Below are 27,274 nucleotides of genomic sequence, written 5' to 3'. Positions count from 1 at the left end.
CTTTTTTGGTGGTAACAGGTACGTCTCTAGGAGCTCAGGTAGCATAGCAGTTAGGAGCCAGGCTGCTAGCCATTCTGCGCGAGAGAGGTGAGACTTTCTGTTTCCATAAAGATGTCTAGCCTTGGAAACTCTTATATATGGTGGGTCGCTGTGAGTCAGAATCGACTCCATGGCACACCACCACCCCAGGTACCTCCTTAGAGTCCTGATATAAACACTGACTGCTAACCTCAAGGTTGGAGGTTCAAACCCACCAGCTGTTCCTCAGACACCCTATGCAGGTTTGCTGAGTCAGAACTGACTCGATGGCACTTAGCCACAACAAATACCTCTTTCTTTGCTCACTTCTTTCTTCACCTTTGGAAGATAAAGGATGCTGCAGGCCATACTCCTGGGAAACTCCCTTACATTGGATCAGAGTTGTGATGGGTTTGAGGAGATTACAGCCCTCCTAAGTCCTCTTCTTGGTTTACCCCATCAGATTCCATCATGAGGACTCATCACAGACCTGCCAAACCTCAGAGGATCAGGACCCAGCCAAGCTGACACATAGTTTTGGTGGGGACACAGTTCAATCTGTGACACCCCCTAATTCTCGTGTTGTCCTTCTGTCAAATGGAGCTAATGATGCCCTGCTTCCTATGGTTGTTCATTCATTCCTTTGAATTCGACAAATATTTGTTGAGCGTTTGCTCTGGATCATGTGTTCATTGTGGCAGGTGCTAGAATGAAGCCGTGGATGAAATGGGCAGTCTGTTCATTTTCAAAGATACATATGAGGGGATTTCAAAATGTCTCTCCCTTTCTTGATTTTCTTGAGTAACCAACTTACAACCGATATTGATGACGTCAGATCAAAGCAGTCTGTGTTTCTAACATCAATCTGAATACGTTTGTCTAGACAAAGAGGCCTTTCCCTCTCAAGAGGCGAAGCTCCAGATGGATTATCATGGAAAGACAAGGAAAACTGTGTGCAGTCTGATGAGAGACATTCCCATAGAAAACCTAGGATGGGTCTGGTGAACAGGACACTGTACGTTTTGTTCTTCCTCGGAGAGAGGGTGGCTGTGGCCTGATCCACTGGAACCCCTGCCCTTGACCTGGTCTTTTGGAATTATCCCAGTGGGTTGGGTGCAGGTCATACATTGCCAACCTCAAGAAACCAAACTGGAGGCCTGTAGCCTGTGGAGGATTTCCCATGATGCACAGCATCATCATCTATTAGGACGGGGTCTCCAAAAATGTGTTCCGCAAAACTTGTATTAATAGATTTTATCATGAAAAAAAACCCCCCAAAACCAATAACAACAACAACAACAAAACAGTCCTGAGGTCAAGTCAGTTTAATAAAATCAAGGCTAAGTAAAATGAAAGATTTCCTGATTGTAGCACTTGTCACAACCTTTGAAGTGCTCACTAGTCACTAGTAGTACTAGTGACTACTAGAGGGAGATGGTCTTCAATCTAAGACCCACTTTTGCAGAACACCTGCTGAGATCCGTGTTCCAGGGAACCCTCTTTGGGAAGGTCCTGAAGGTTTGATAGCATTTTCAGAGCGGCTCAGTTTGGTGAGGTCAGAGGAGCAGCTATGGAGCAGGTACTGTTGGTTGTTGCTTACCCAACAGCAGTTCTCCACTTCTGCCCTGACAGAGCCCAGTCTGTCCCACTGTCCAGTCCTCCATCTGTCCGCAGATCCAGGGGTAAAACCTGAGTACTCTGGAAGTCACACTTTCTGATCTATCTCCCATGTCAATGACCAGGTTAGCTATAAGCACATGAGAAATTTGAAACGTAAGGGTGTACTAGTGGCTCTGTAGGGTAAGCACTAGACTGCTAAGCACAGTATCGGCCAGTTCAAGCTCACCAGCCACTCCACGGGAGAAAGAAGACGCTTTCTGCGCCCATAAAAGATTTGCTGGTGGTGGTAGTTAGTATCAGTTCTGACTCACAGCGACTCTGTATAGGGTTTCCAAGGAGCAGCTGGTGGGTTTGAGCCACCAGCCTTGTGGGTAGCAGTCCAGTGCTGCTCCTAGTGTCACACTGTTGTTGTTGTTGTTATGAAGTGCTGTCAAGTCGGTTCTGACCCATTACGACCCTGTATAGGGTTTCCAAGGAGAGACTGGTGAGCTTGAACTGCCAACCTTATGGTTCAAAGTGACTTTGTAGTCCAGCATATTAACCCACAGCGCCATACCACAGTGCCACACTAGGACTCGAATAAAACATTTACAACCTAGAAAACCCTACACAGAGTCACTATGAATTTGGAACTAACTCAGCAGCACTCAACAACAACAAAGGAAAGTCTGCTGGGAATTTGGGGGGTGGGCAGGAAAAAGTTATTTTATCTTTCTAAAGAGATACATGCAGAGAAGCGTTTTCTCTTCTCCTGGCTGTTGTGGCATCTGGAGGTGAGTCCTGTTGCTTGGCAGCCATCTGGGACCATGAGGGGAGCTCATTGAAAACAGAGTTGACATTCTGGGATGGTAGAGCAAACAGATGGGAGTAGTTGGCGCCTTGTTGATTCCGCTGAGCCTCTGAATTAACCAGTCCTGGAGCCAGCCACCTTATCTCTGGATGCTTGTTTATGTGAAATAATCAATCTCTTTATTGCTTAAGTTTGTGCTGTCCAATATGATAGTCACTAACCACATGTGGTTGTGTTATTATTAAGTACCGTCGAGTTGGTTCTAACTCATAGCGACCCTGTATAGCGTTGCCCAAAAGCGACTAGTACATTTGAACTGCCTACCTTGCAGTTCACTATGAGTCGGAACCGACTCCACGGTACTTAACAACAACCTTGCAGTTCAGTGCTTATCTTACAGCATCAGTTGTTGTTGTTAAGTACCGTGGAGTCGGTTCCGACTCATAGCGACCTTGCACAGGGTTTCTGAGGCTGTAAATATTTATGGGAGCAGAAAGCCTCATCTTTCTCCTGCGGAACAGCTGGTAGTTTTGAACTGCCAACCTTGAGGTTAGCAGCCCGATTCATAACCACTACGCTACCAGAGCTCCTTAAGTCCAGTGCTTATCCTGCTGCACCAGTTGTTGTTGTTGTTAAGTGCCATTGACAGCACCCGTCAGGGAGCACTAAATTTCAGACTCAATATAAAGTGAAATGTATCGTGAAACCTGTCGGTGCCAGGACTCAGGGACTTGCTCATGTATCCAAGTCTTGTGAGTTTTCAGTCTTCAGCAGGCTGCGTACAGTCGGTCTTACCACTCTTCTATCTTTGGTTGTAGTGGAAAATATTTTCATTTTCCTTGTCCACCTTACACAGGTTCTGACTTTCACAGGTCTTATTGTAAAACATTTCATATTGATTACATGCACAAATGATCAAATTTTAGCTACTGGGTTAAGTAAAATATACTATGAATTCAATTTCACCTCTTGCTTTTTATCTTTTCAATGTGGCTACTAGAAAATTTTTATTTACCTGTTGTGACTCACATTATATTTCTCTGAAATGGTAGTTTAATCGTTTTGAGCTAGGGTTTTCTGTTACCTGAAAACAAGATGATCCTAAACGGCTATGGGAGCATCCTTCTGACAGGCAAACTGAAACTAGGAACGCCAGCATCCTTGCTCCTAATCATACAACAAGTGTGGCAGTTGTTGGCAGCCACAGCCCAGTGTTCTAGCTGGTGTTTTCTCTTCTGCACCTCTGAGACTTTGAGAATAGCCCGCTGAGATAAAGTTTCAAAGTCCTCAGCGAAACCTCAGTTCTGAAGAGAGTTGCAGAAAGCAGAGCCATTTCAGAAACCCCAGGGAAGACATCCAGGAGATCCTGAGTTCACTTTGAGACAGAAGACACATGTGTTCCAGATCGGAGATGCTGCCTCCAAATCCAAAATGGATCTGAGAATACCACCCCATCTGTCAATGACAGCTTCCGGTTTCTAGGAAACTGTCTGGGGTCGTAAAGGCGGAATCCCTGGGGAACTGACCAGAGATGGAGAGAAAGGAATCAAGACTAGGTACTCTCCAGGGGTCCCCACTGCCCCCCTTAACCTGATGGCCCAGTTCCTTCATGACCTGGTCCCAGCTCTCCTTCCAACCTTATCTGTCCCATCCTCCAAAGTTCACTGCCACAGCTGTCTCCTTCAGGAAACCTCCCTTCCTTTCGCCTAGCCCTTCATTGCCTTAAGACATTTGTCATTTCTTCCCTTTTATGGCAGCTGTCTTGTTTGTAACTTGTCAGTTTTGTCTAACAGCCATCCCCAATCCTTGTCCAAATCCCCTCAATAGATTTTAGTACAAGATTTTGGAGCAGGAACCATAAGACTCATCAACAAGAAGTCTCTGACCATATCAGGTTCCCTGGTATAAACTTATAAAGTCTCCTATTTTCACTTCAAATTACTTAGCACTGTTGGTAATTAAATATCTACTGGTTGGATGCTGGTCTTCACTTCTAGAATGCATGCTCCGGAGGGCAGAAACCAAGTCAGACTCACACAGTGCAATAATTAGCATGTTGAAGACATTTAACCCAGTGAATGAAGGCAAACCAGCCTTGAACAATCCTCTCTGGCTACCTCTTCTCAGCAAAGCAGCCAAAGCAATGTCACTTAGTAGGGTTGCTGGGAGGATCACAAGGAGCATGTAGCAGATGCAAAAAGTGTGGACTCCATTCCATTGTCCGTTCAGGGGAAATGATTGTAAGGTGACCATCTGTGATGGGTAGAGTTTTTAATATGTCAATCTGAGTAGTGGTGAAAGCGTGTGGCTACTAACCAAATGATTGATGGTTTAAACCCACCAGTTGCTCCATGGGAGAAAGATGTGGCAGTCTGCTTCTGTAAAGATTTGCCATCTCAGGAACCCTGTGGGGCACTATGAATTGGAATCATCTTGAAGTATTGTTGTTGTTAAGTGCCGTTGAGTCGGTTCGGACCCATAGCGACCCTGTACAGGGTTTCCGAGGGTGTAAATCTTTACGGGAGTAGAAAGCCTCATCTTTCTCCCGCGGAGCGGCTGGTAGTTTCGAACCGTTGACCTTAAGGTTCGCAGCCCAATTCGTAACCACCACGCTATGTAGGACCCAGTTATATAACCAGACACTAACCTAGGAGTCCCGGTGTGATGCTGTGGGTTAATGCGCCAGACTGCAAAGCTGTTTGAACTGCAAGGTCAGCAGTTCAAGTTTACCAGCTGCTCCTCGGAAACCCTATACAGGGTTGCTATGGGTCGGCACTGACTCGACGGCACTTAACAACAACAACAACCTAGATATGCTGTTAAGGTATTTTGTAGGTGTCATTAGAGTCCTGGTGTGGTGCTGTGGATTAATGCACTGGACTGCAAAGTCGGTTTAAACCGCAAAGCCAGCAGTTCAAGCTCATCAGCCGCTCCTTGGAAACCCTATACAGGGTCACTGTGGGTGGGCACTGACTTGGCGGCACTTAACAACATTAACATGTACAATCAGTCAACTCTCAGTAAAGGAAATTACCCGTGAGAATGTGGGTAGCCCTCATTCCAATCAATTGGAGTTAAAACTGAAGTTTCCCAGAGAAGACAAAAGGCTGCTTTATGACTGAATTGTCTTCTGTCACTTTCCAGTCTGCTGGCCTGCCCTTCAGAACCTTCACTGGTACAACTGTGGCTAAACATGCTCAGCCACTAACTAAAGGGTTAAATGTTCGAGTCCACCCAGAGGCATCTCAGAAGGCCTAGTTAACCTACTTCCCACAAGTCAGCCATTGAAACCCCTATGAAGCACAGCTCTACTCTGACACACTTAGGGTCTTCAACAGTCAGGACTGATTTGACAGCAAACTCTCATATGACAAATTAATTTTGGATGAGCATTTAGATTGTACTCTGTCTTTCCTGCAATAGTCCCAAAGCCTTGCTCCCTGGCTTTCCTGCAAGGCGGGCATCAAAGGTCCTTCCCAGGGCCTCCAAATGCCGCTGCCCATCAAAGCTGCACCGTCTCTGGTTTCCCAGGGTCACTCAGAGACAACTCAGAGCAGAGGAGCTGGCAGCACTTACGAGCTGCCCCGGGACCAGGCTCTGGTTGCAGCAAGTGCTGACAGCCCTGGGAGAAAGCCCTGTCGCCAGGTCCTCTGTCAACTCAGCAACCCTAGGGCCACAGTTCTCCTGATGGCTTTGGAAAGCAAAAGTGATTTGATGTAGGGGAGGCACAAGGAACCCTGGGCCGAGGGTCTGGGTTTGGAAGGAGGTCACTGAGGCAGCCCTGTCTATGCCCACGCAACATGTCTGCTGGACATCTTTCATCCACGGTGTCCACCAAGTTCCCAACCTCCCTCCTGAAAGCCTTGTCCCATGTCGGTTAATGGCACAGTATCTTCTGAGGCCATCCTCATACCCATCCTTGTCATCTCCCTTTCTCTCATTCCCCCATTCAACATTTCTGAAAAATCGGTGCTTTACCTTCTAAATAAGGGCTCTGGGAGCATAGTCGTTATGAGCTGGACTGCTAACCTCAAGGTCTGCAGTTAGAAACTACCAGCTCTTCCACAGGAGAAAGATGAGGCTTTCTGCACCCGTAAAGATTCACAGCCTCTGAAATCCTATGCAGGGTCTCTATGAGATGGAACTGACTCCACGGCACACCAAACAGATCCAGATTTTGGTCACTTCACATCATCTCTGCAGCTACAAAATGGTGTTCAAACTGCATGGTGTCTCTTAAATGTAATGTGTTCGTGTGAGGAACTCATTCCTTGGTCTTCCTGCATCTGCTCTGCACTCCGCCCTCACCTCCACCAACACTCTCTTCTCAGCACAGCAGGCTACTGAAGCCCATTAAATAGAAGTCAAATCACGTCATTTTCATGTTCTTCATGTTTCTCAGAGTAAAAGCCTACTCCTTAGAGCAGCCCATATGGCCAGCCTGACCTGCCACCTCCCTGAGCTTTTTGGTAGTAACACTATTTAAATGATACTGTGTCAGTCCCTGTACATTTCATCAGGGCACATAACACCAGGTGGATATTAAATTTGATCACTTTCCTCCTTAAAATGTGATTGAGATGAGATGAAAGAGATAAGAGACACTCAGTATGTTAAGCGATCACTTGGTTAAGATAGTACCCATAAAGGATGATTTGGATTTCATTCAGCTTAAAAGTAATCAAAACATTGTGCAGGCTAAACATTGTGCCTGTGTACAGACCCCGCTCTATACGATCCACTTCAGTAAGTGCTTGAACTGTTGGATTGTAGGCAGAGATTGGATTGGGGGAGAGGAGAGAACAGGATGGCCTTCTGATTGGGGTAGGAAGCAACCCTGCCCCCTACATCCACCCTCAACCAGAACCTTCAGAAAATGCCACTCAACATTCTTCATAAGGGTGTGGCAGGCAAGGCTTGGCCCTAGGAACAGCTGCTGGGGCACAGAATTAGCAGGTCCTGGAAACAAGCAAGCTCCACAAATCCCCAGAGACTGGCCTTGGATAGAACAGGTCTATGGAGGCGTAGCCAGTTCAGACACAGGAACCACAGACAGCAAAGCAGCGGACAGGAAAGACAAATAACGCCTCCTTCCCTGTCTGGCTGAAGGTCCACTGTGTTCCCCTGGGCCGCCCAATAAAGCCAAAAAGACGCCCTGACCCCTCCTAGGCTAACTGTCATGCTGGTCCCTGGCTGTGAACAGGGCCATGAGATTTTCAAGATGAGGTTAAATTATGCTGATTGTACACTGGAAATGGAATCGTGCCTGGCACAGGTTCTGTGCGCACTGGCAGACCTCAGTGAATCAAAGTCTTAGTTTACTAACTGCTCCAAAGTCAGAAGTTCTTTTTTGTGTTGAAATAGTCTCCTAAAGACCGGGACAGCTGTGGTTCAGGTCATCCCGAATTAATCCATCCTTCAACGTGTGAAGGAAATGAAAGAAGAGGATTATGTATTGGGGCATTTTCTATGTACCAGGCATTATATTAACTGCTTTATAGGGAGTCTCCAACTTAAAGCATATTCAAGTTACGGCCAATCACACTTGTCAATGTTATCTTCAACAGTGTGTTTTCTTGTGAGGAAATTGCAGGAAAATGCATGCAGGGTTATGGAAAATATTGCTGAGTTAGACAAACACAGTCTAAGCATTTGATGAGAATAATATGATGGAAAAGATTGGTGGGGAGATTGTTCATACAGCAAGAACATGGAATTTATAACCTGATGTCACCAATGTGGAACAAGAAGAAGTAAAATGGACAGATTAGAACTTTACTGAACTTTGGAAAAAATGCTGAAGAAGAAAGAATGAGGAAGAGGAAGGAGAGAAGTTGTCAAACAATTTTTTCAGTGAAAGGATTAGTTGGAATTTTCCTAAAATAAATCAGGAGCTTCAGTTTCTTGAAAACATAGACCCAAATGCTGATGATGGCTTTCCCAAAGTAGATAGGCAGATTCGGGAAGCAGTGAGGTGTTTTCATGAAATATATGAGGGAAAGAAAAGCAATTGACCATTACAGACACCTCTCACTAATTTCCCAACTAGAAATGCCATCCCCATTCCCAGTATAATCCAAATAATAAAGAACCTTCCACGAGTGGAGTTCTTACCACAGCTAACAAAATACCAGTGTCACCCATGTCGTCTTCATGGTAAAAGCAAATGTTTATAATTTGTGTATTTTTAATATAGGTATATATTAACTGTATTAATTAAATATATCATTAAATGTATCTATCAAATATGTATATGATAAATATGTCCATGCATTAAAATATACAAATGTATGTGTATATTAAAATGTATATATAACATTAGAAATATACAAATGTATGTATATATTAAGATATATATATACATACAAATCTAGATAGAACTAACAACCAGAATGCTCCTTAGAAGCCAAGATGATCAGACTTCATCTCTCATACTTCAGACATATTATCTCCAGTTTCTGGAGAAGGACATCATGCTTGGTAAAGTGGAGGGACAGCAAAAAAAAGAGGAAGACCCCCAATGATATGGATTGGCACCGTAGCAGCAACAATGGGCTCAAGCATAACATTAATTATAAGGATGGCTCAGGACCCGGAAGTGTTTCATTCTGTTGTACATAGGGTTGCTATGGGTTGGAACTGACTCAATGGTACCTAACCACAACATTAAAATATACCTGTATATATGTATGCAATGTTTCCAATCCCCTAGGACTGGATTATAAACATACTGATAATAAAAGGCAATAAAGTATTTTTAATGCGGTATTTTACTTACATCAGAGCCAACTTAAAATAGAATTGTCGAAACGGAACATGATATGCCAGGTTTACGGAGCTAAGAAGTGGCACAGCTGGGATTTGAACCCAGGGCCTGTGGAAAAGCCCCTCCTGTCTCCCTTTAGTAATATCAGATTCTTTTAGAGCTTCTACACCTGATTTTAATAGCAATCAACAAACTTAAAAGGTATTCCTTTGAAATATTCAAAACTCACACCAAATAAAAACAAGCACACATACGCTAGAACTGTGTAATACAACAGACGTAAGATTCTTAAGGGACACTATAAAGTCTCAGTAAATGGCAGCTGTAGTTGTATTATTATCAGGGCCAGCTTCATGGCAGTCACATAGGGCTTCGCTCTCAGAAAGACCCCTGTTGGATTCATGCTTCTGTTGCCACCTTGAAATGCTTACTTTTTGTACAAGGGCCCCTGCATTTTCATCTTGCACTGGGTCCCACAACTGATGTAGGGCATCTCAACTAGTATGTATCGCTTCTTAATAAGTTCATCATTTATTAAAATACTTATTTATAATGTATATAATATAAAGACTATAGAGTATTTACTCAGTTACTGTTATCCAATTCCATCTCTGTCTCTTCCTAGGTAGAAAAACTTGACCAAACTTAATAAAATGATCTCAGTTTCTGCATCTATAAAACAGAAGTAATAAAAAGCCACTTCCCCGTGAGGTTCTTGGGCAGGTTTAAATAACATATGTGACATGTCAAGAGCAGTGGCTGACACATAGTAAGCACTCCAAAAGAGTTAACAATTATGATTAGCTTTATGATCTTGGGGGAAAGTCCACTCAGGGCCTGTGTTTTTCACTGGGCTTCTTGGTGAAGGGCTTATTAAATTAACTGGAATCCTGGGTTACTGTTGAGAATCTGATGAATATCAGAGGAAATGCTTCAGAAAAACACAGAGCACGTATATACATAGGAGCTTGCCTGCAGTTCCAGTCTGCTTCTGGAAAATTTTACAACCTTGGAAATCCAATGGGGCAGTTCTACTCTGTCCAATAGTGTTGCTATGACCAAAAATTGACCCAGCACCTGTATGTGGGTTTTGGAGGTCAAGGCAGGATCCCCCAGGTAGTGTAAATGGGAAAACACTCAGTTACCACCTGAAAAGTTGGTGGTTTGAATTCACCCAATGACAACGCAGAAGAAAGTCTTGGTAATCTCATTTGGAAAGGTTGTTAGGTGCCACTGAGTCAACTTAGACACATGGTAACCCTACATGGTAGTCGATAGAACAGACTCATAGGGTTCTCTTGGCTGCAGTCTTTATGGAAGCGGGTTGCCAGGTGTTTCTGCAGAGCCACTGGGTTTTGAACAGCCAAACTTTTGATTCTCCACTGAACGTTTGAAAAGCCTGTGGAAAGCAGTTCTATCTGAAGGACGTGGGGTCGCCGTGAGTTGGCGTTGACTCTAAAGTTTGTTTTTTTGCTTTGAGGTCAAGGCACCAGTCCTCCTGGGTGAAGAACCCCAGAAAGTAAAAGATCACTAAGGGCCTTGTGGTGTTGGAGTCTCTGAGTCTCTGGGGTGGACAGCCAGGCAGCCACGTAGTTCTGAACTCAGGGCCAAGCATGTTGGAGCTTTAAGTCAGCAGCTATTTTGAGCTTTGCTATATATGGCCAGAGAAGAATGTGGGCTATAGAAGGGGGAGGGGATGCCAAGAGGCCTACAACACGGTCTAGGAAGCTGAGCTTCAGTGCCTGCTCACCTACTTCTCCCCCCAGGAGACCTGGAGAGTTTAACCTCCCACCAAAGCAAGAGGCCAAGAGGCCCAAACCCCACTGCCATCCAGTCTGACTCCTGCAATCTGCCCCTCAGGCCTACCCAAGGCCATAACCTTTACGGAAACAGGTTGCCACATCTTTCTCCTGCGGAGTGGAGTGGCTGGTGGGGTGGAAGCAGTTTGAACCATGAACATTTCGGTTAGCAAATGAGTGCTTAACCATTGCACCACCAGGGCTCTCAGAGTGGAGGGAAGGGAGGGGCTTATAGAGGGAGGGATGGCAGGGGCTTCAGCGAAGGTGCCAGGGCAGGCACTTGACAACAGTGGTTTTCAAACTCTTTTAACCATGGTTCTCAGTAAGAAGTACCTTTCACATCATCATATACACATGCAAGGAAGCTTCAAAAATTCACAGGAAAATGGAATGAAAAGATAATGGAATTGTTCCATGGATTTTGGAAGCCCCTTCTTATTTTATATTATTCTCTGTGAAACTCTCTGATATTTTCTATTTAAAAGACTCAGGTCATGCCCATGACCCACTGACTTGATTTCACCACCTATGTGTGGGCCAGCACCTACAGTTTGGAATGCTCAATGTTTTCCTTGGTTCATAGCAGCCAGGTAAGGTGTTGTGGGGGTGGGGGTGGGGGGGAAAGGATGATTTGTGATTGCTGCTTTGATCAATACTTCTCAAGATTGGGATAAATTACACCTTTCAGCTTTATTTCTCCACTAGAGGGCAAGTTTAGGACCTCTTGGCTTTTGTGTATTCTATTCTCTCTTCCTGGTGTGGCACTGTGGGCTAATGTGTTGGACTACAAGGACGGTTTGAACCACAGGGTCGGTGGTTCAAGCTTACCAGCTGCTCCTTAGAAACCCTATTCAGGGTTGCTATGGATCAGAACCGACTCAATGATACTTAGCAACAATAATTCTCTCTCCCTGGAGCACTTGGCCTTCACCTTCTTACCTGGTACACATGAAAATCCAACCAAACACACTGCCATCGAGTCAGTTCTGACTCATAGCAGCTCTGTCTAGGGTTTCTCAGGTTGTAAATCTCTATGAGAGTCGATGGCCTTATCTTTCTACCAGGTAGCGGCTGGTGGGTTTGAGTCGCCAACCTTGCGGTTAGCAGCCCAAGGCTTAATTCACTGTGCCATCAGTCCTCCTTATGCACATGTTGTTGTTGTTAAGTGCCATCGACTCAGTTCCAACCCATAGTGACCCTGTAAAAGGTTTCTGAGGAGCAGCTGGTGAGCTTGAACCACCGACCTTGCAGTTCAAACCGACTTTGTAATCTAGTGCATTAACCCACAGAACCACACCAGGACTCCTAGGCACATATTAAGGGCTTCAAAATGTTCATGGACAAATTCCATTATCTTTTCATTCCATTTTTTCCACAGACTTTCTGAAGTCCCCTCATACTTAAGGGCTGAGCGTCTCACTTACTCTAGGAAGCTTTCCGGAATGGCCAAGTCCTGATGAGCTGCCCACCTCTTGTTCCCTTGTCCCTGGACTTCCCTTACCTAGCACCTGCATACACAACAATCAAACCAAACCCTGTGCTGCTGTTGATTCCAGCTCAAAACTACCCTATGGGAGTGGCACAGTAGGATCAGCTCTGGACTGCGAACCCCAAGGTCAGCAATTCAAACCCACCAGCCATTCTTCAGAAACTCTATACAGGGTCGCTATGAGTCAGAACCGACTCGATGGCACTTAACATCAACAATCTTTCCAAAATATGCACTGGACTGAGAAACACAAGGGAGAAAGAAAGATGAGGCTTTCTGATCCCACAAAGACGTAAAGCTTTGGAAAGCCCATACAGTGTCCGTATGAGTTGGAACCGACTCCACTGCACATAACAACAGCAATGATCCTTATGGAAGCAGACTGCCTCATCTTTCTTCTTTGGAGCATCTAGTGAGTTTGAACCACTGATCTTTTGGTGAGCAGATGAGCACTTAACCACTGTGTCCCCATGGCTTCTGAGCATCTGCTCACTGTCGTATAATTTCTGGTTAAACTCTCTGCGAAAGCAGGCATTTTCTACCCCATTCATTTCTCCACTTCTTGGAGTACTGCAGTTTGGGCTTTATAATAGTTACTAAGTAAATATCTTGAGTAAATTAATAATAGCTAACAGTCCTGGTGTGGTGCTGTGGGTTAATGCGCCAGACTGCAAAGCCGTTTGAACTGCAAGGGCGGGGGTTCAAGCTCACCAGCTGCTCCTTGGAAACTCTATACAGGGTCGCTATGGGTCGGAATTGACTCGACGGCACTTCACAACAACAAGAGCAACAACTGGAGTTCTGGTGTGGTGCTGTATGATTAGCATTCGACTGCTTGCCACAAGGTCAGCAGTTCAAACCCACTAGCCATTCTTTGGAAACCCTATGCAGTTCAGAGGATAACTCAATAACTTTAGGAGAGTTTAATTCCATTTTAATGGATGAGGAATCTAAGGCTCAAAAAGATTAAATAATTTGTATGCAGAGTTGCTTGGTGAATAAGTAGTTGTTATTAAGTGCCATCAAGTCAGTTCTGACTCATAGCAACCCTGTATAGGGTTTCCAAGGAGTGTCTGGTGGCTTTGAACCACTAACTTTGTAGTTAGAAGTCCAGTGCTTATTGTAGAGCACCGCACCAGGACTCTGAGTAAGTAGTAGGGCCAAGGTAGTAATCCAGGGTGGCCTGACTCCCAACCTTCCTAATCATAGATTCCTACTGCTCCACATTCCCCTCATGCTACCCAGGATGGGGCAAAGGGCAAGTCCTTAGCAAACCCTCGGGAGGCCGTTGACAGGATGATTAAATAGATTTTCCGAAGCAGTGGTGCATCTAATTTTGGAGAGTGGTACCTCGTGTGTGGCCAGGGAGAGAAGACCTGTGAGGCGTCCAGGCTCACTGGTTATGGGGCCATCTTATTCCGAAGAAGGATCTGGGTTCCTGAGAAACCAGCCTGAAAGGCTCCTGACACACCTAGGAAAGAGCTCTGGGCGCTCCCTGCAAAGCCCACATCATCTGACCCAACCTAATTCCCTAGATATTCCCCTCACTCATTCTGTCTCTAAGGAGCTCTGGTAGTGTAGTGGTTATGAGTTGGGCTGCCAACCGCTAGGTCAGCAGTTCGAAACTACCAGTGGTTCCGTGGGAGAAAGATGAGGCATTCTGCTCCCATAAAGATTTACAGCCTCGGAAACCCTGTGCAGGGTCACTATGGGTCAGAACCGACTCCACGGTATTTAACCCAGGATTCTTGCTGTTCCGAAAGCATGCCTACCATGGATTGAATGATGTCCTCTACAAAGTATGCATCAATTTGGTTAGGTTAAGATTCTCAATACTGTCTGGTTGGTTGTCTTCCATTGGTGATCCTATGTCATTATCCTTCATGTTGTGCCGTGCTATCAATCCTGATCTCTATGTATTAATGAAGGAGCCCTGATGTTGCACGGGGTTAGTAGTTGGACTGCTAACTGAAAGGTCAATGGTTCGAACCCACCAGCTGCTCTGTGGGATAAAGATGAGACAGTCTGCTTCTATAAAGATAAGCATCTTCTATAAAGCCTCAGAAACCCAAAGAAGAAGTTCTACTCTACCCCTTAAGTCAGAATTAACTTGATTACAAGGGAATTGTTTGTTGTTGTTGTTGTTGTTTTCTTGTATGTGTTAATGAGACAGGATTGGGTTCTGTTAATGAGGTAGGATTAGAGTGGGATATAACACCCTTACTCAGATCACAACCCTGATCCATATATGGGGCATTTCCCTGGAGTGTGGCCAACATCACCTTTTATCTTAGAGACCAAAGGAGAGAGAAGCCAAAGACCCAGACACTATGACTCCCAAGAAGGACCCCAACAGAGATCAAGGAAGGAGGGAAGGGACGACACCAGCACCATCAAGAAAGAGGAGCCAGGAGCGGAGCATGTCCTTGGAGCTGAGGTCCCTACACTAAGAACCTCCTAGACCCAGAAGATGGATGCCAAGACACATGCAGATCTCCAAAGAATGCCAGGTCCAGTGATGTTGAACAGAGATAAGGATCTTCCCCCAGAGCCAACAGAGAGAGATGGCCTCCCCCTAGAGCTGGGGTCCTGAATTCAGACTTCCAGCCTCCTACAGTGTGAGAGAATACATTTCTGTTTGTCAAAGCAGCCACTCATGGTGTTTCTGTTACAACAACACTGGAGAAGCGAGACCACAGCAAACCCAGTCATGCCTCAAGTCATTACAACCGCTTCTTCCTCTGCCTGGAAGCCCCTTCTCTCTGTTCCTCTTCATCCTGCTTCTCAGATCACCCTGCCTTAGAACACCACCCTTCCCTCTCTGCTGTTTGTTACCTAACAGCTTTTGTGGCACGCATATGTGTTTGTTTTCCTATTTGTTCCTGGCTTCCCCGCTCCACAGGAAGCTTCTTGAGAACCTTGTCTTGTTCTTGCCCTGGTAAAGTGACGGACACAGAGTGGGTACCCAGCAAATACTGGTTGCATCGATAAGTGGATAGGTTTTATCCCTTTTAGACACATTGGGAAGTCAGCTCACTTGACCCAGACACTGTGACTCCCAAGAAGGCCCCCAACATAGAGATCAAGGAAGGAGGGAAGGAGCGAACAATCCACTATGTTCCACTTTGCATCAATAGCTAAGACTCAAGGATGATTTGTTTCATAGCCAGGAAACCAAAGCTTGCTCTCTGCCGGGTCTCCACTGCCGGGAGCAACTCCTGACACACATATCCAGTAACTGGAAGTGCACTAAATTGAAAAGGTTCAGAGGAGCCCTGGTGGCACAAGGGTAAGTGTTTGGCTGCTAACAGGCATCAGCGGTTCGAACCCACCAGGTGCTCCGTGGGGAAAGATATGGCAGTCTGCTTTCATAAAGACTGCTCTTTGCCATCCAGCTGAGTTCTCCTCTATTCTATAGGGTTGCTGTGAGTTTGGAATTGACTTAGCAACAATGAGCGTTTTGAAGAAGATCAGCAAACAGCTTAAGGTTACTGCGTAGGGAGTGGAGGAACCCAAATTCATCCTCAGTGCTATCCTAGCCACACAGCGTTTTCATACTTCACCATGCAGCCACCACAGGCACCCATGAAAACGCTAGGGACACAACCCTGTTAGTATCCACACACATTTGAGGGTCGACCTTTTACCCATGACACATGACCATCCTGCACCTGAGGCTGCTTTTAATAAGGCCATGGCCTCAGCTTGTGCAAACCTTCCACTCTGAGCTTCACCCAGCCTGCTCCCCCAACTGTCTACTTCCTATCTTCTACCATAAAAAGTGGGGGATAGTGACAAACATCATATACTACAAATGCCTTTGGATGCCAACTGTCTTTTTTTTTTATTATTATTAATATTAACTCTAGTTTTCTCTGTGGCAGTTTCTCTTTCCAATGTGGTACAATAGGAAGACTTCCTAGAATCTTCTGAGCCAGAAGGGACCTTAGTGACCATTAAAAGCATACAGCAAATTTTTTCTGTGAGGGGCCAGATAACAAATATTTTCGGCTTGTGGGCCAAGGGACAAAATCAAGGATATTATGTAGATTTTTTTCATGTGTAATAAAATATGGTTCATCTTTTGATTTCTTTTTTCAATCATTTGTAAAAATGTAAAAAGCACTCTTCGCTCACAGATTGTAAAAAGCAAGTGGCTGGCTAGATGTGGTTTGGGATCCACAATTTACTAGTCACAATCCTAAAGCCCAAGTCCTGGGGCGATGCTGTAGGATAATGCACTGGAACTCAAGGTCAGTTTGAACTGCAAGGTCAGTGGTTCAAACTCACCAGCTGCTCCTTGAAAAAAAACTACACAGGCTCATCACTATGAGTCAGAACCAACTAAACAGCACTTAACAACAATCTTAAAGCCATGTTTTCTTAAACTCGGACATGCTTAAAAATCGCCTGTCAAGCTTGTTAAAGCATTCCTGGGCCCACTTTCCTGGTCTAGTAGGTCTGGGGTGGAACCATGAACTTGTATATCTGACAGGTGGACAGTTGTTGCCAGTGCTGCCTGACCATCAAACCCAATTGAGTCATGAAGCTAGTCCAAGCTTTCCCATCTATGGATGGGGAAACGGAGGCCCAGGGAAGTGATGTGTCCCGAGGTATAGCCTGGACCAGGTAATGAGATCCGCTTTGTCACAGAGCTGGCGTAGCAAAGTGCCTATTTCCTTTCCAGTCATTGTACACACTCCTCTCTTGGCCTAGACTAGCTCCTGCTCTCACGCTCACAAATGCAATTTCCCACCAAGATCCAGCTTGGATGTCACCTCCTCTAAAGCATCCCTTGGCCTCCTCCAATCCATCCGCTCCTTCCCCAGGTACCCCAGCAGTGCATGTAGTTGTGTATAACCATCTGTATATGTGCCCATCTGGAAAGCTAGGGAACGATCTTACTCCTTTTTATAGCTAACCCTCATCTTTCTCCCACGGAGCAGCTGGTGGGTTTGAACCACTGATCTTTCTAGTTAGTAATTGAACAGTTTAACCAGTGTACCACCAGGACTAATCACCCTTTGGCCAATAGGAGATGCCTCATTCACACAAACTGAATGAAAAGGAAGAAAAGGGAGAAGAAAGGAGGCAAGGAAAGGGGGTTGGTGAATGGATGAATGAACACTCTTAGCTATATATTAGTTGAAAATAATTTTCATGGCTAAATTGAGATTCAATCCCAATTCTGCTAGTGTACAAACTAGAGACTATCCCACAGTATTTATATGTCCAGGCTATAAACAGTAACACTTACGTTGTGTTGTGTAATCTAGGCCAGACTTAGTGCTGAACCTCCTGCCGTCCCCTCAATAACAAGAAAATAGGTGCTTAGAGAGACAGTAGTGAGCCCACCAGCTTCTAGGCCACCCTGCCTCTCCTCTTCCTGCCCTCCACCAGGGCCCTCAGCCTTCCGTCCACCCCAGCGGGGCCCAGGCGGGCTCACCTCCATCAGCATAGGTCTCCGTGCCATAGCCATCCTGCAGGCCGTTGCTCCAGGTACCCTCATACTTGGCACCGCTGCTGGTGCTCTGCCGAGTGCCGTAGCGCCCCTTGAAGCCGTGTGTCCATTCGCCCTTGTAGATCCAGCGCCCCTTGGTCTCTATGCCCAGCCCGTGCCGCTTGCCCTGGCTCCAGTACCCCTCGAAGGTGTTCCCACTGGGCCAGGTGTAGACGCCTGCCACCTCAAACCCAAAGTTCCAGGAGCCTGAGTACTCGCCCTGGCCCTTAGGGCCTGTGCACAGTCCATGCCCGTGGGCTTTGCCCGCCTCCCAGCCTCCACAGTACGCCCCGCCATCATCAAAGTCAAAGCGGCCCCCACTCATCTCATCGTAGCCCCCCACCACTTCCCGGTTCTCCAGCTTGAGTTAGGAGGGCAGCTGGAGTTGGGCCCCCAGACTCACCACCACGGCTCAGAAGAGGGATAGCGAGCAGCCACCAGAGGCTGAGAGCGCCCAGGGGCCAAGTCAGCACTGGGCCGGCTGGTCAGTGCCATGCCTGGGAGGCCCCCAAGGAGCCAGAGGCAGGCGGCCAGTGGGAAGGAAACAGGAAGAACAGAGTCAAAGTCCCCCAAGCCTCCCAAGTTTGGCTTCCATGGAGTCAAAAGGGAAAAACGGTGTGATCCCTTTAAGAAGCACAGTAAAAGGGGAGAGGTGAGGGGCCCCCAGTCCGCTTCAAAGAGAGGGAATCCCCTTCGGTGACAGCCCCCAGCCTGAGGCTGAATTCCCGGCTGCTGGCCCCCTTCTCCTCCACCCAGTGGGCGTGTGGGGCTGTCGGTCTCCCAGGCGCTGCCCCGCCCCTTCTCCAATCCTGCCCTCCTCCTCAGACGGAAAGGTCAGTGTTGCCCTAACAAGGCCATCGGATTTCAGAAGCTGCTCCCAAAATAACCCCCCTGGCCTGGCCAGCCTCCTTTAGAGCGGGAGGGGGGCGTTTCAAATTGGCCTGGCTTTCAGGCCCAGGGAGTGGTTGAGGGATGAGGAAGGGAAGCTGAGAGCTAAGTGTGGGTAGCCTGGCAGCGAGGTATCTACACTTCCCTAGAGTAGGGGCTCCCTTCCACCCCGGAGTCCCCTGAGTCTAAGGGAGGGAGAAGCAGTGAGGAGGAAGACAAGCAGAACACTCAGTCCTGGAACACTTCAAACCCCCCTGATGGTGGAAGTGGGCAGCTCCCAGCCCACCACTCACCTTTCACAACTGGACCCGGGGGCTACAGCACCCCGCCAAGCCCAAGAAGGAATCCAGTGACCTAGAGAAAGGAATGGGGACCTCTGAATGCTGAGGAGGCAACCCGGAAAGAGGGGAGGCAAGGTACACAGTCCAAAAGCCTGCACCTCTGAGGCCAGCCCCAAATCCCGGCTCTGGGGTTCCTGGTTAGAACCTAATGTAAACCTCACCATCTGCTCCCCTTCTGTCTCCCCCAAAGGGTAAATACCTCCTCTGAAGGGAAGCAAGTTATCCTTGGAAGGAGGTCATCTCAGAACAAGGATCATGATCTCCACCCCCACCCCAGCTCTAGTGTCCTGTGAATTGTGGGTTGGCTTCAGGAAGCTCTGGGGGCAAAGGGCCTGGGTGGATTCCCAGCACCCAGGTTCCCACTAACTCCAGCAAAAGGGACAAATAAATCTCTGTGACAGGAAGCTGTGGCCAAAACTAATGGCTGGAAATCCCAACTTTACCCAGGTTGACAGGAGGAGAGGGTAATTCTGGGAAAGGTAAGTGCCACCAAGAAAAAGGAGCTGTTTGGGTGGGGGCGTGGGGGATAGTGAGACTACAGGGAGAGAAATCACCAAAAAATGTAAGCCCAGAAGGCACTAGAAAACAATAGACTATTCTCTGACTTCACCTTACTGGTCAGACTCCAAATCTCATGTTGATTTAGCCAAAAAGTTTTTCTTGTTTCGAAAACAGGTAGAAAATGCCCTCTCCCTTCATCCCAGTTGATCACTAGTTCTTATGACTTAGTTCCTTCTCTCTCCCTGAAAGAGCCCCTTCTGTTTCTACTTTTCATCACCAGCTAGGAATACTGAGACCTTCAAGCTTATTATTATCAGGAACCGGAGCAGATGAAAACAGTATTTTACTATGTAGGTAGTTTGATTTGCCACCTGACCAAGCTGATGGGCAGCCTGTTTGTACAATCTGTCTCCAGAACTGTGCTTTTCCTCTCTCTTAGATGGAGACAAAAACTGAAGCTGTTAGTGATTTCAGCAATGTACATGAAGCAGCAGTCAAGAAATCAAATGGCATATTGCACTAGATGAATCTCCAGAAGACCTCCTCTTTAATCTTTTAAAAAGCAAAGATGACTTTGATGCCTAAGGCACATCTGATCCAAACCAAGATCTTTTTAAGGGCCTCATATGCATGTGAAGACTGGACGATGAAAAAGGCAGGCAGAAGAAAATTTGATGCAGTCAAAGTGTGGTGTTGGTGAAGAATACTGACTGTACTGTGGGCTGCCAGAACAAACAAATCAGTCTTAGAAGAAATAAATCCAGAATGCTCCTTCGAAGTGAGGATAGCAAGACTTTGGTTTACTTTCTTCGGACACACTATAAGGAAAGACCAACTCCTAGAAGCCATTGTGTTTGCTGGAGTCCCTCCATAAAATGAACTGTCACGGTACCACAACAAAGGATTCAAATGCACCAGTAATGACGACAGCACAGGATGGGACAACGTTTTGTTCTGTTATACACAAGGCCGCCCTGAGTTGGGGCTGACTTAACAGCAGCAAATAACTCCTCTAGGTCTTCATTGAATTATGAGTTTCCTTTCCACTCCGCAGCCAGGAAAGAGGGAATTGCATCTCAAACTGGAAGCTAGATGGTTTGGGGTTGCCTGAGTTCAAAGGAGCCCTCGTGGCACTATGGGTTAAGTGTTGGGTTGCTAACCACAAGGTCCATGGTTCAAACTCACCTACCAGTTGCTCCTCTGGAGAAAGATGAGGCTGTCTGCTTCTATAAAGATTTCCAGATTTGGAAAGCTTAGAGAGAGTCACTATGAGTCAGAATCAATTGGTGGTACAGGGTTTGGCGTGGGTTTTGAGTTCAAAACCCATTGTAGTTAAATGCTGGGCAAGTCACCATGATCCTGTTCTAAGGCTGCATAGCTGCTGTGTCCCATAGCAACCTGTCCTGCCTGCAGAAATCTAGCCATTTTCAACCACAGAAGCTCCTATGTTGGTTCCCTACCAGTACAGGTACGTTAGAATCATCCACGTTGTCAACTGACATCAAGTGGGTTCCAACTCATAGTGTCCCTGTATAGGGTTTCTGAGTGGTTGGTGGGTCTGAGCCGACCTTGCAGTTAGCAGTCCAGTGTTGATCCTACAGCTTCACAGTAGGACCCCATAGTGTGCACATAGTTTGAGTTAGATATGTGTTCAAATCCTGATTCTGCCTCTCATGAGTTGTGTGACCGTGGATTAACATTACTTTCTACAAAGTACAGTTTCTTCACCTGTAAAAATGGGAGGCAGAAGAATGCCTCCCTCAAAGCAGGGCTCAACACCCTGCCGAGAATTTGCATTTCTACCCCAGATATACTGAATCAGAATCTACATTTTAATAAGAATCTATATTTAACAAGGAGCTCTGGTAGCGTAGTGGTTACGAATCAGGCTGTGAACCGCGAAGTCAGCAGTTAGAAACTACCAGCTGTTCTGCGGGAGAAAGATGAGGCTTTCTGCTCCCGTAAACATTTATAGCCTCGGAAACCCTGTACAGGGTCGCTATGGGTCAGAACCGGCTCCATGGCACATAACCACCACTATCACATTTAACAAGGTCAGTGGTTCAAACCCACCAGCTGTTCCTCAGAAACCCTATATAGGGTAGCTATGAATTGAAACCCTGTACAGGAAGGCACTTAACGTGTTGTTGGGAAGTGCTGTCGAATTGGTTCCAACCCATAGTGACCCTGTATAGGGTTTCTGAGGAGCAGCTGGTGAGCTTGAACTACCAATCTTGTGATTCAAAGAGACTGCAGTCCAGCACATTAACCCACAGAGCCACATCAGGACTTAGATCTTAAGTATGTGTAAGAATCATCAGGGGATCGATCCTGTTAAAATATAGAATCTGATTCAGTCAATCTGGGATGGAAATGCAAATTCTCAACAAGGGGTCCAACAGAAATTAACTAATTGAAAACCCTGCCTCAAAGGATTATAGTATTAAGAATAATGCTACCTATTAGGGCTCTGGTAGGCACTGTAGGATCAGAACTGGACTGCAACCCACAAGGTCAGCAGTTCAAACCCCACCAGCTGCTCTTTAGAAACCCTATACAGGGTAGCTATGAATTGAAACCAACTCGATGGCACTTAACAAGGGCTGGGAACATGGTGGTTCTGTAGGATAAGCACAGGACTGTGAATCACAAGGTAGGTGGTTCAAGTCCACTTACTGAGGTTTCCCGCTTCTTCCAAGATTTACAGCCTTGGAAACCCCATACAGAGTCACTATGAGTTGGGACTCAAGAGCACTTACCAACCACCGCCTTATAGGCCTGGGTGAGGACAACATGAGAATACTGGAGAAAAGGCACAAGATACAATAAATACCTACCAAATGTTAGCTGGAGTGCTGGTGTGGCGCTGTGGGTTAATGCGCTGGACTGCAAAGTTGGCTTGAACAGCAAAGTCTGCCGCTCAACCTTACTAGCTGCTCCTTGAAAACCCTATACAGGATTGCTGTGGGTCAGGACTAGGCAGCACTTAATAACAGTAAGCTATTATTATTCACACAATAAGCTGCTTTTAAGCTTAATAAACCGTTACCAAAGAAGGTAAAAGGAACAGCATGGAGACTAGTACTTTGGCACTGAGATCTCTTATCTCTCCCCAGTTCACGTTAACTATTAATTACCTCTTGGTTTCTACTCTCTTCTTTCAACTGCTAAATTACTGATAAAGGGCCTCTTAGATGTCAAAATTTGGTCAGATTACCAGGGGTCATGGAAAAACTGATTCCATCACTTTTTAGAACCTACTTTTCCCCAGTGTTACGAATCAAGCTGCTAACCTCAGAGTCAGCAGTTCAAAACTACCAGCTGTTCCACTGGAGAAAGATGAGGCTTTCTGCTCCAGTAAAGACTTACAGGCTTGGAAACCCCATGCACATTACCCCTACCAAATCTCCCCAGTTGTTTGTTTTAGGAAACAAGAAAGGATAAAGGGAGAAGGGAGACCTCTTGTGGCCAATTGTGTGTGACAACAGATTTTCCTTAGGAAAGCAAACTTGAGACTAAACTGAATTTGTTCCATGGAATCTGTTCTGACTCATAGCAATCCTGTATAGGATTTCCATGCAATGGCCGGTGGGTTTGAACTGGCAACGTTTTTGGTTGGCAGTCCAGTGCTTATCCTTAAAATGAAATTTAAACTGTTCTCTCTCATTTCTAGGTCTTTACTTACTCCATGGACTTCTAGTGTGGTGCTATAGAATAAGCACGGGACTGTGAACCACAAGGTTGGCAGTTCAAACCCATCAGCTGCTCCTCGAAAACCCTATACAGGATTGCTAGGAGTCGGAACCAACTCAATGATCTTAACAACACTTACTTCACACTTGTGCCTTCTGGCTGCTTCCTGGAGCAAGAGAGGGAGGGATGAAAAATCCAGGCGAGAGAACTGCACACAGAACTCGACCTGAACTCTTCTCATCTATTGAAAACTCAGCTGAGGAAGCTCCCCTCCCCATGAAGTCTTCCCAGACAGTAGTTTCCTGGTCAGGTTAAGTCCCCTTCCCATGTGTTTCCTGACCTTGATCAATGCATGTCATTTTAATAAAAGAACTAACTGTCTTCCCCTGACCCATGAGCTGTTTGAAGAAAAAGAGAAAAGACCAGCATAAACAGCTCTGGTAGCGTAGTGGTTACGAATCGGGCTGCAAACCTTAAGGTCAGCGGTTCGAAACTACCAGCTGCTCCGCGGGAGAAAGATGAGGCTTTCTACTCCCGTAAAGATTTACACCCTCGGAAACCCTGTACAGGGTCGCTATGGGTCGGACCCGACTCGACGGCACTTAACAACAACAACAATGTGCCCAGCACCCCAGTTGGTACATTTTTGCATGAGGGGGCTTCCAAAAATTCATGGAAAAATGGAACTCAAAGATAATGGAATTTTTTCATGAACTTTTAGCCCCGTCATGCACCCAATGCCTACCCATAGTGGGTGTGTCTCATCTTTCTCTCTCAACAGCATTGGCAGATGATCACCCCCATCTTGAAATGCCTTTTCACTTGTGAAGATCCCTCATTGGAGTAGAAGCTAGTTAGTTCCTCCTCATTCCCCTGACCTCTAGACCTTGGGAATGCCCATCGACTTGGTCCTCTGACCATTTACTTCCTTGTTATTGTTAAGTGGCCTCAAGTTGGTTTATAGGGACCCTGAATAGGGTTTCCTATGAGCGGCTGGTAAGTTTGAACCGCTGACCTTGTGGTTCACACTGACCTTGAGGTCGTGTGCTTATCCTATGGCGCCACACCAGGACTCCACTTACGTCCTAGGCATGGTTTTAAGTAACATATAGTGATGGCTCCCAAATTTGTTATCTCCAGCTCATAACTCTTTTCAATCTCATCATGTCTCCAACTACATACTTAACATCTCTATATTAACATCTCAAATGTAACAAGAACAAAACCAAACTCTGGATTTCTCCTCTGAGATCTGGTCCTTTTCAACAAAACAAACGGTGCCTACACATCTGGACCTCAGCAGATGGGATACACAGGAATAATATCAAGTGTATCTGTGGATAGAGACAATGAAGTTCAGTATCATCAGGTAGGGCATGGCCAGGGCCAACTGCAGAACAAGCCACTGCTCATGTGCAAGTTCAGTAGAAACTGAAGAAAATGGAACCAAGTCAAACAAAAGCCAAATACCACTTTGAGTATATTCCACTTGGATTTGGAAAAGTTTCAAGAGATTTGACAAATTGAATGCTAATGTCCAGACAAGATGTGGTATGGTATCAAGGACATCATATATAAGGAAAGCAAAAGATTAAAGGATGAAAAGACCAAAAGAGATGTCAGAAGAGACTCTGAATTTGATTCTTGAACGTGTTAAGAGCTGTTGAGTTGGTTCCAACCCATAGCGACGCTGTATAGGGCTTCTGAGGAGCTGGTGAGCGCGAACAGCTAATCTTGTGGTTCAAATTGACTTTGCAGTCCAGCACATTAACCCACAGCGCCACATAAAGTGAATGGAAAAAATGATGCAGTAAAAGAATGGAAGATTTCAAACGGCAGCATCAGAAAACAAAGCAAAGTATTATAATTAAATGCGTAAAGACCTGGCATTGGGAAGAACACACTCAGTATTTTTCAAGTTGAGAGAACTAAAGAAAAAAAACCTCAAGCCTCGAATTATAATACTGAAGGATTCTATGAGCAAAATATTGAACGATGCAAGATGCATCAAACAAAGGTGAAAGGAATAGACTTACTGTACCAAAAGGAATTGGTCAATGTGCAGCCATTTCAGGAGGTAGTATGTGATCAAGAATTAATGGTATTGAACAAACAAGTGCAAGTTGTACTGAAGGCACTGGAAAAAATAGGACTCCAGGAATTGACAGAATACCAATCGAGATATTCCAACAAGCAGATGCAATTGTAAGCACTCATCTATGCCAAGAAATTTGGAGGACAGCTACCTGGCTGGTCAACTGCAAGAGATCCATATTTATGCCCATTCCAAACACAGGTGACCCAACAGATTGCAGAAATTATCAAATGGTATCACTAATATCACATACAAATAAAATGTTGCTGAAGATAATTTAAAGCAATTACGTTGTATTGACAGCAAACTGCTAGAAATTGAAGCTGGATCCAGAAGACAACAAGGCATGAGGGATGTCACTGCTGGTGTCAGATGGATCTTGGTTGAAAGCAGAGGATACCAGAAAGATGTTCACCTGTGTTTTATTGACTATGCAAAAGTATTCCACTTTGGGAGCATAACAAATTATCAATAACATTACAAAGAATGGGAATTCTAGAACATTTATAATGTGTTAAGGCCAAATCCTTTCAACATACTTATTTGATCTGTATGGTCAACAATTAAAGGACTTGAAACCCTTATAGATGAAGATCAAAGACCTAGTATGGATTACACCTTGCCATAAAGCAAACAAAAATCCTCACAACTGAACCAATAAGCAACATCATGATAAACACAGCAAAGATTAAAGTTGTCAAAGATTTCCTGTGTCTTAGATCAACAATCAACACCTATGAAAATAGCAGTCAAGAAATCTGATGACAGCTTTTATTGGGCAAGCCTGCTGCAAAAGACCTCTTTAAGGTGTTATAAATCAAAGATGTCATTTTAAGGACTAAGGTGCACCTGACCTAAGCCATGGTATTTTCACTTGCTTCATATACTTGGGGGACTCCTGGTGTGGCACTGTAGGATCAGTACTAGACTGCGAACCACAAGGTCGGCAGTTCAAACCCACCTTGGAAACTCTACACAGGGTTGAGTCAAAACCAACTCAACAACACTTAACAGCAGCATGTACACAGAAAAGCTAGACAGTGAATAAAAGGAAAATTGATGCCTTTGAATTATAATGCAAAGAATATCAGACCCCAGAAGAACAAATTTACCTTACAAGTATAGCCAGAATGCTCCTTAGCTGTGAGATGGAGAAACCTGGTACAGGCTTCCTAAGACTGTAAATCTTTCCAGGAGTCTCATCTTTCACCCAGAGTGGTTGGTGGGTTTGAACTGACAACTCTGTGGTTAGCAGACAGTGCTTAACCCAAAGCACCAAAAACTCCATAATTCAAGCTTAACCCATTTTAATTAAGCTGTCTGTTCCACTTTTGTTGTTACAGGCCATCAAGTCAGTTCAGACTCAGTGATCCTATATAAGGTTTCTGAGGAGTGGCTGATTGAGTTTGAACTTTGTGCTTACCAGTCCAGCGCTTAGTCTACACTGCCACACTAGAGAGTTAAGTGCCACTGGCTCAGTTCTGACTCATAGAAACCCTATACAGTTCGCAAGCAGCAGTTGGTAGGTTTGAAATACCAATCTTGTGGTTCGCAGTGCTGATTCTACAGCACCATGCCAGTTCATGCCACACTAGACTGCTGTTGTTGGTACCATTAAGTTCATTCCGATTCACAGTGGCCCTGTACAGGATTTCCAAGTAGTTGGTGAATTTCAACCTTGCAGTTCAAACCTACTTTGTGGTTCAGTGAATTATCTAATGGCCCACCAGGACTCCATACCACACTAAGTTGTTGCTGTTAAGTGCCGTCAAGT

The 27,274-nt window shown here is 45.5% G+C and overlaps 1 protein-coding gene across 1 annotated transcript in view; it reads right to left on the bottom strand.

Annotated features, from left to right (window-relative positions):
• The window catches only part of JPH2 (junctophilin 2), an 80,109-nt gene extending 61,802 nt beyond the window's left edge, over positions 1 to 18,307 (bottom strand). The window contains exon 1 of the mRNA XM_006839280.1: positions 17,929 to 18,307. Within this exon, the coding sequence (XP_006839343.1) occupies positions 17,929 to 18,307 (379 nt within the window). The remainder of the gene's footprint in view (positions 1 to 17,928) is intronic.
• Positions 18,308 to 27,274: the final 8,967 nt, after the last annotated feature.

Source organism: Chrysochloris asiatica, unplaced genomic scaffold (genome assembly GCF_000296735.1).
Source record: "Chrysochloris asiatica unplaced genomic scaffold, ChrAsi1.0 scaffold00023, whole genome shotgun sequence".
In the NCBI taxonomy this organism is placed as follows: domain Eukaryota; kingdom Metazoa; phylum Chordata; class Mammalia; order Afrosoricida; family Chrysochloridae; genus Chrysochloris; species Chrysochloris asiatica.
Note: the sequence above shows the minus strand (reverse complement) of the source record. Positions and strands in the feature narration are given on the sequence as shown.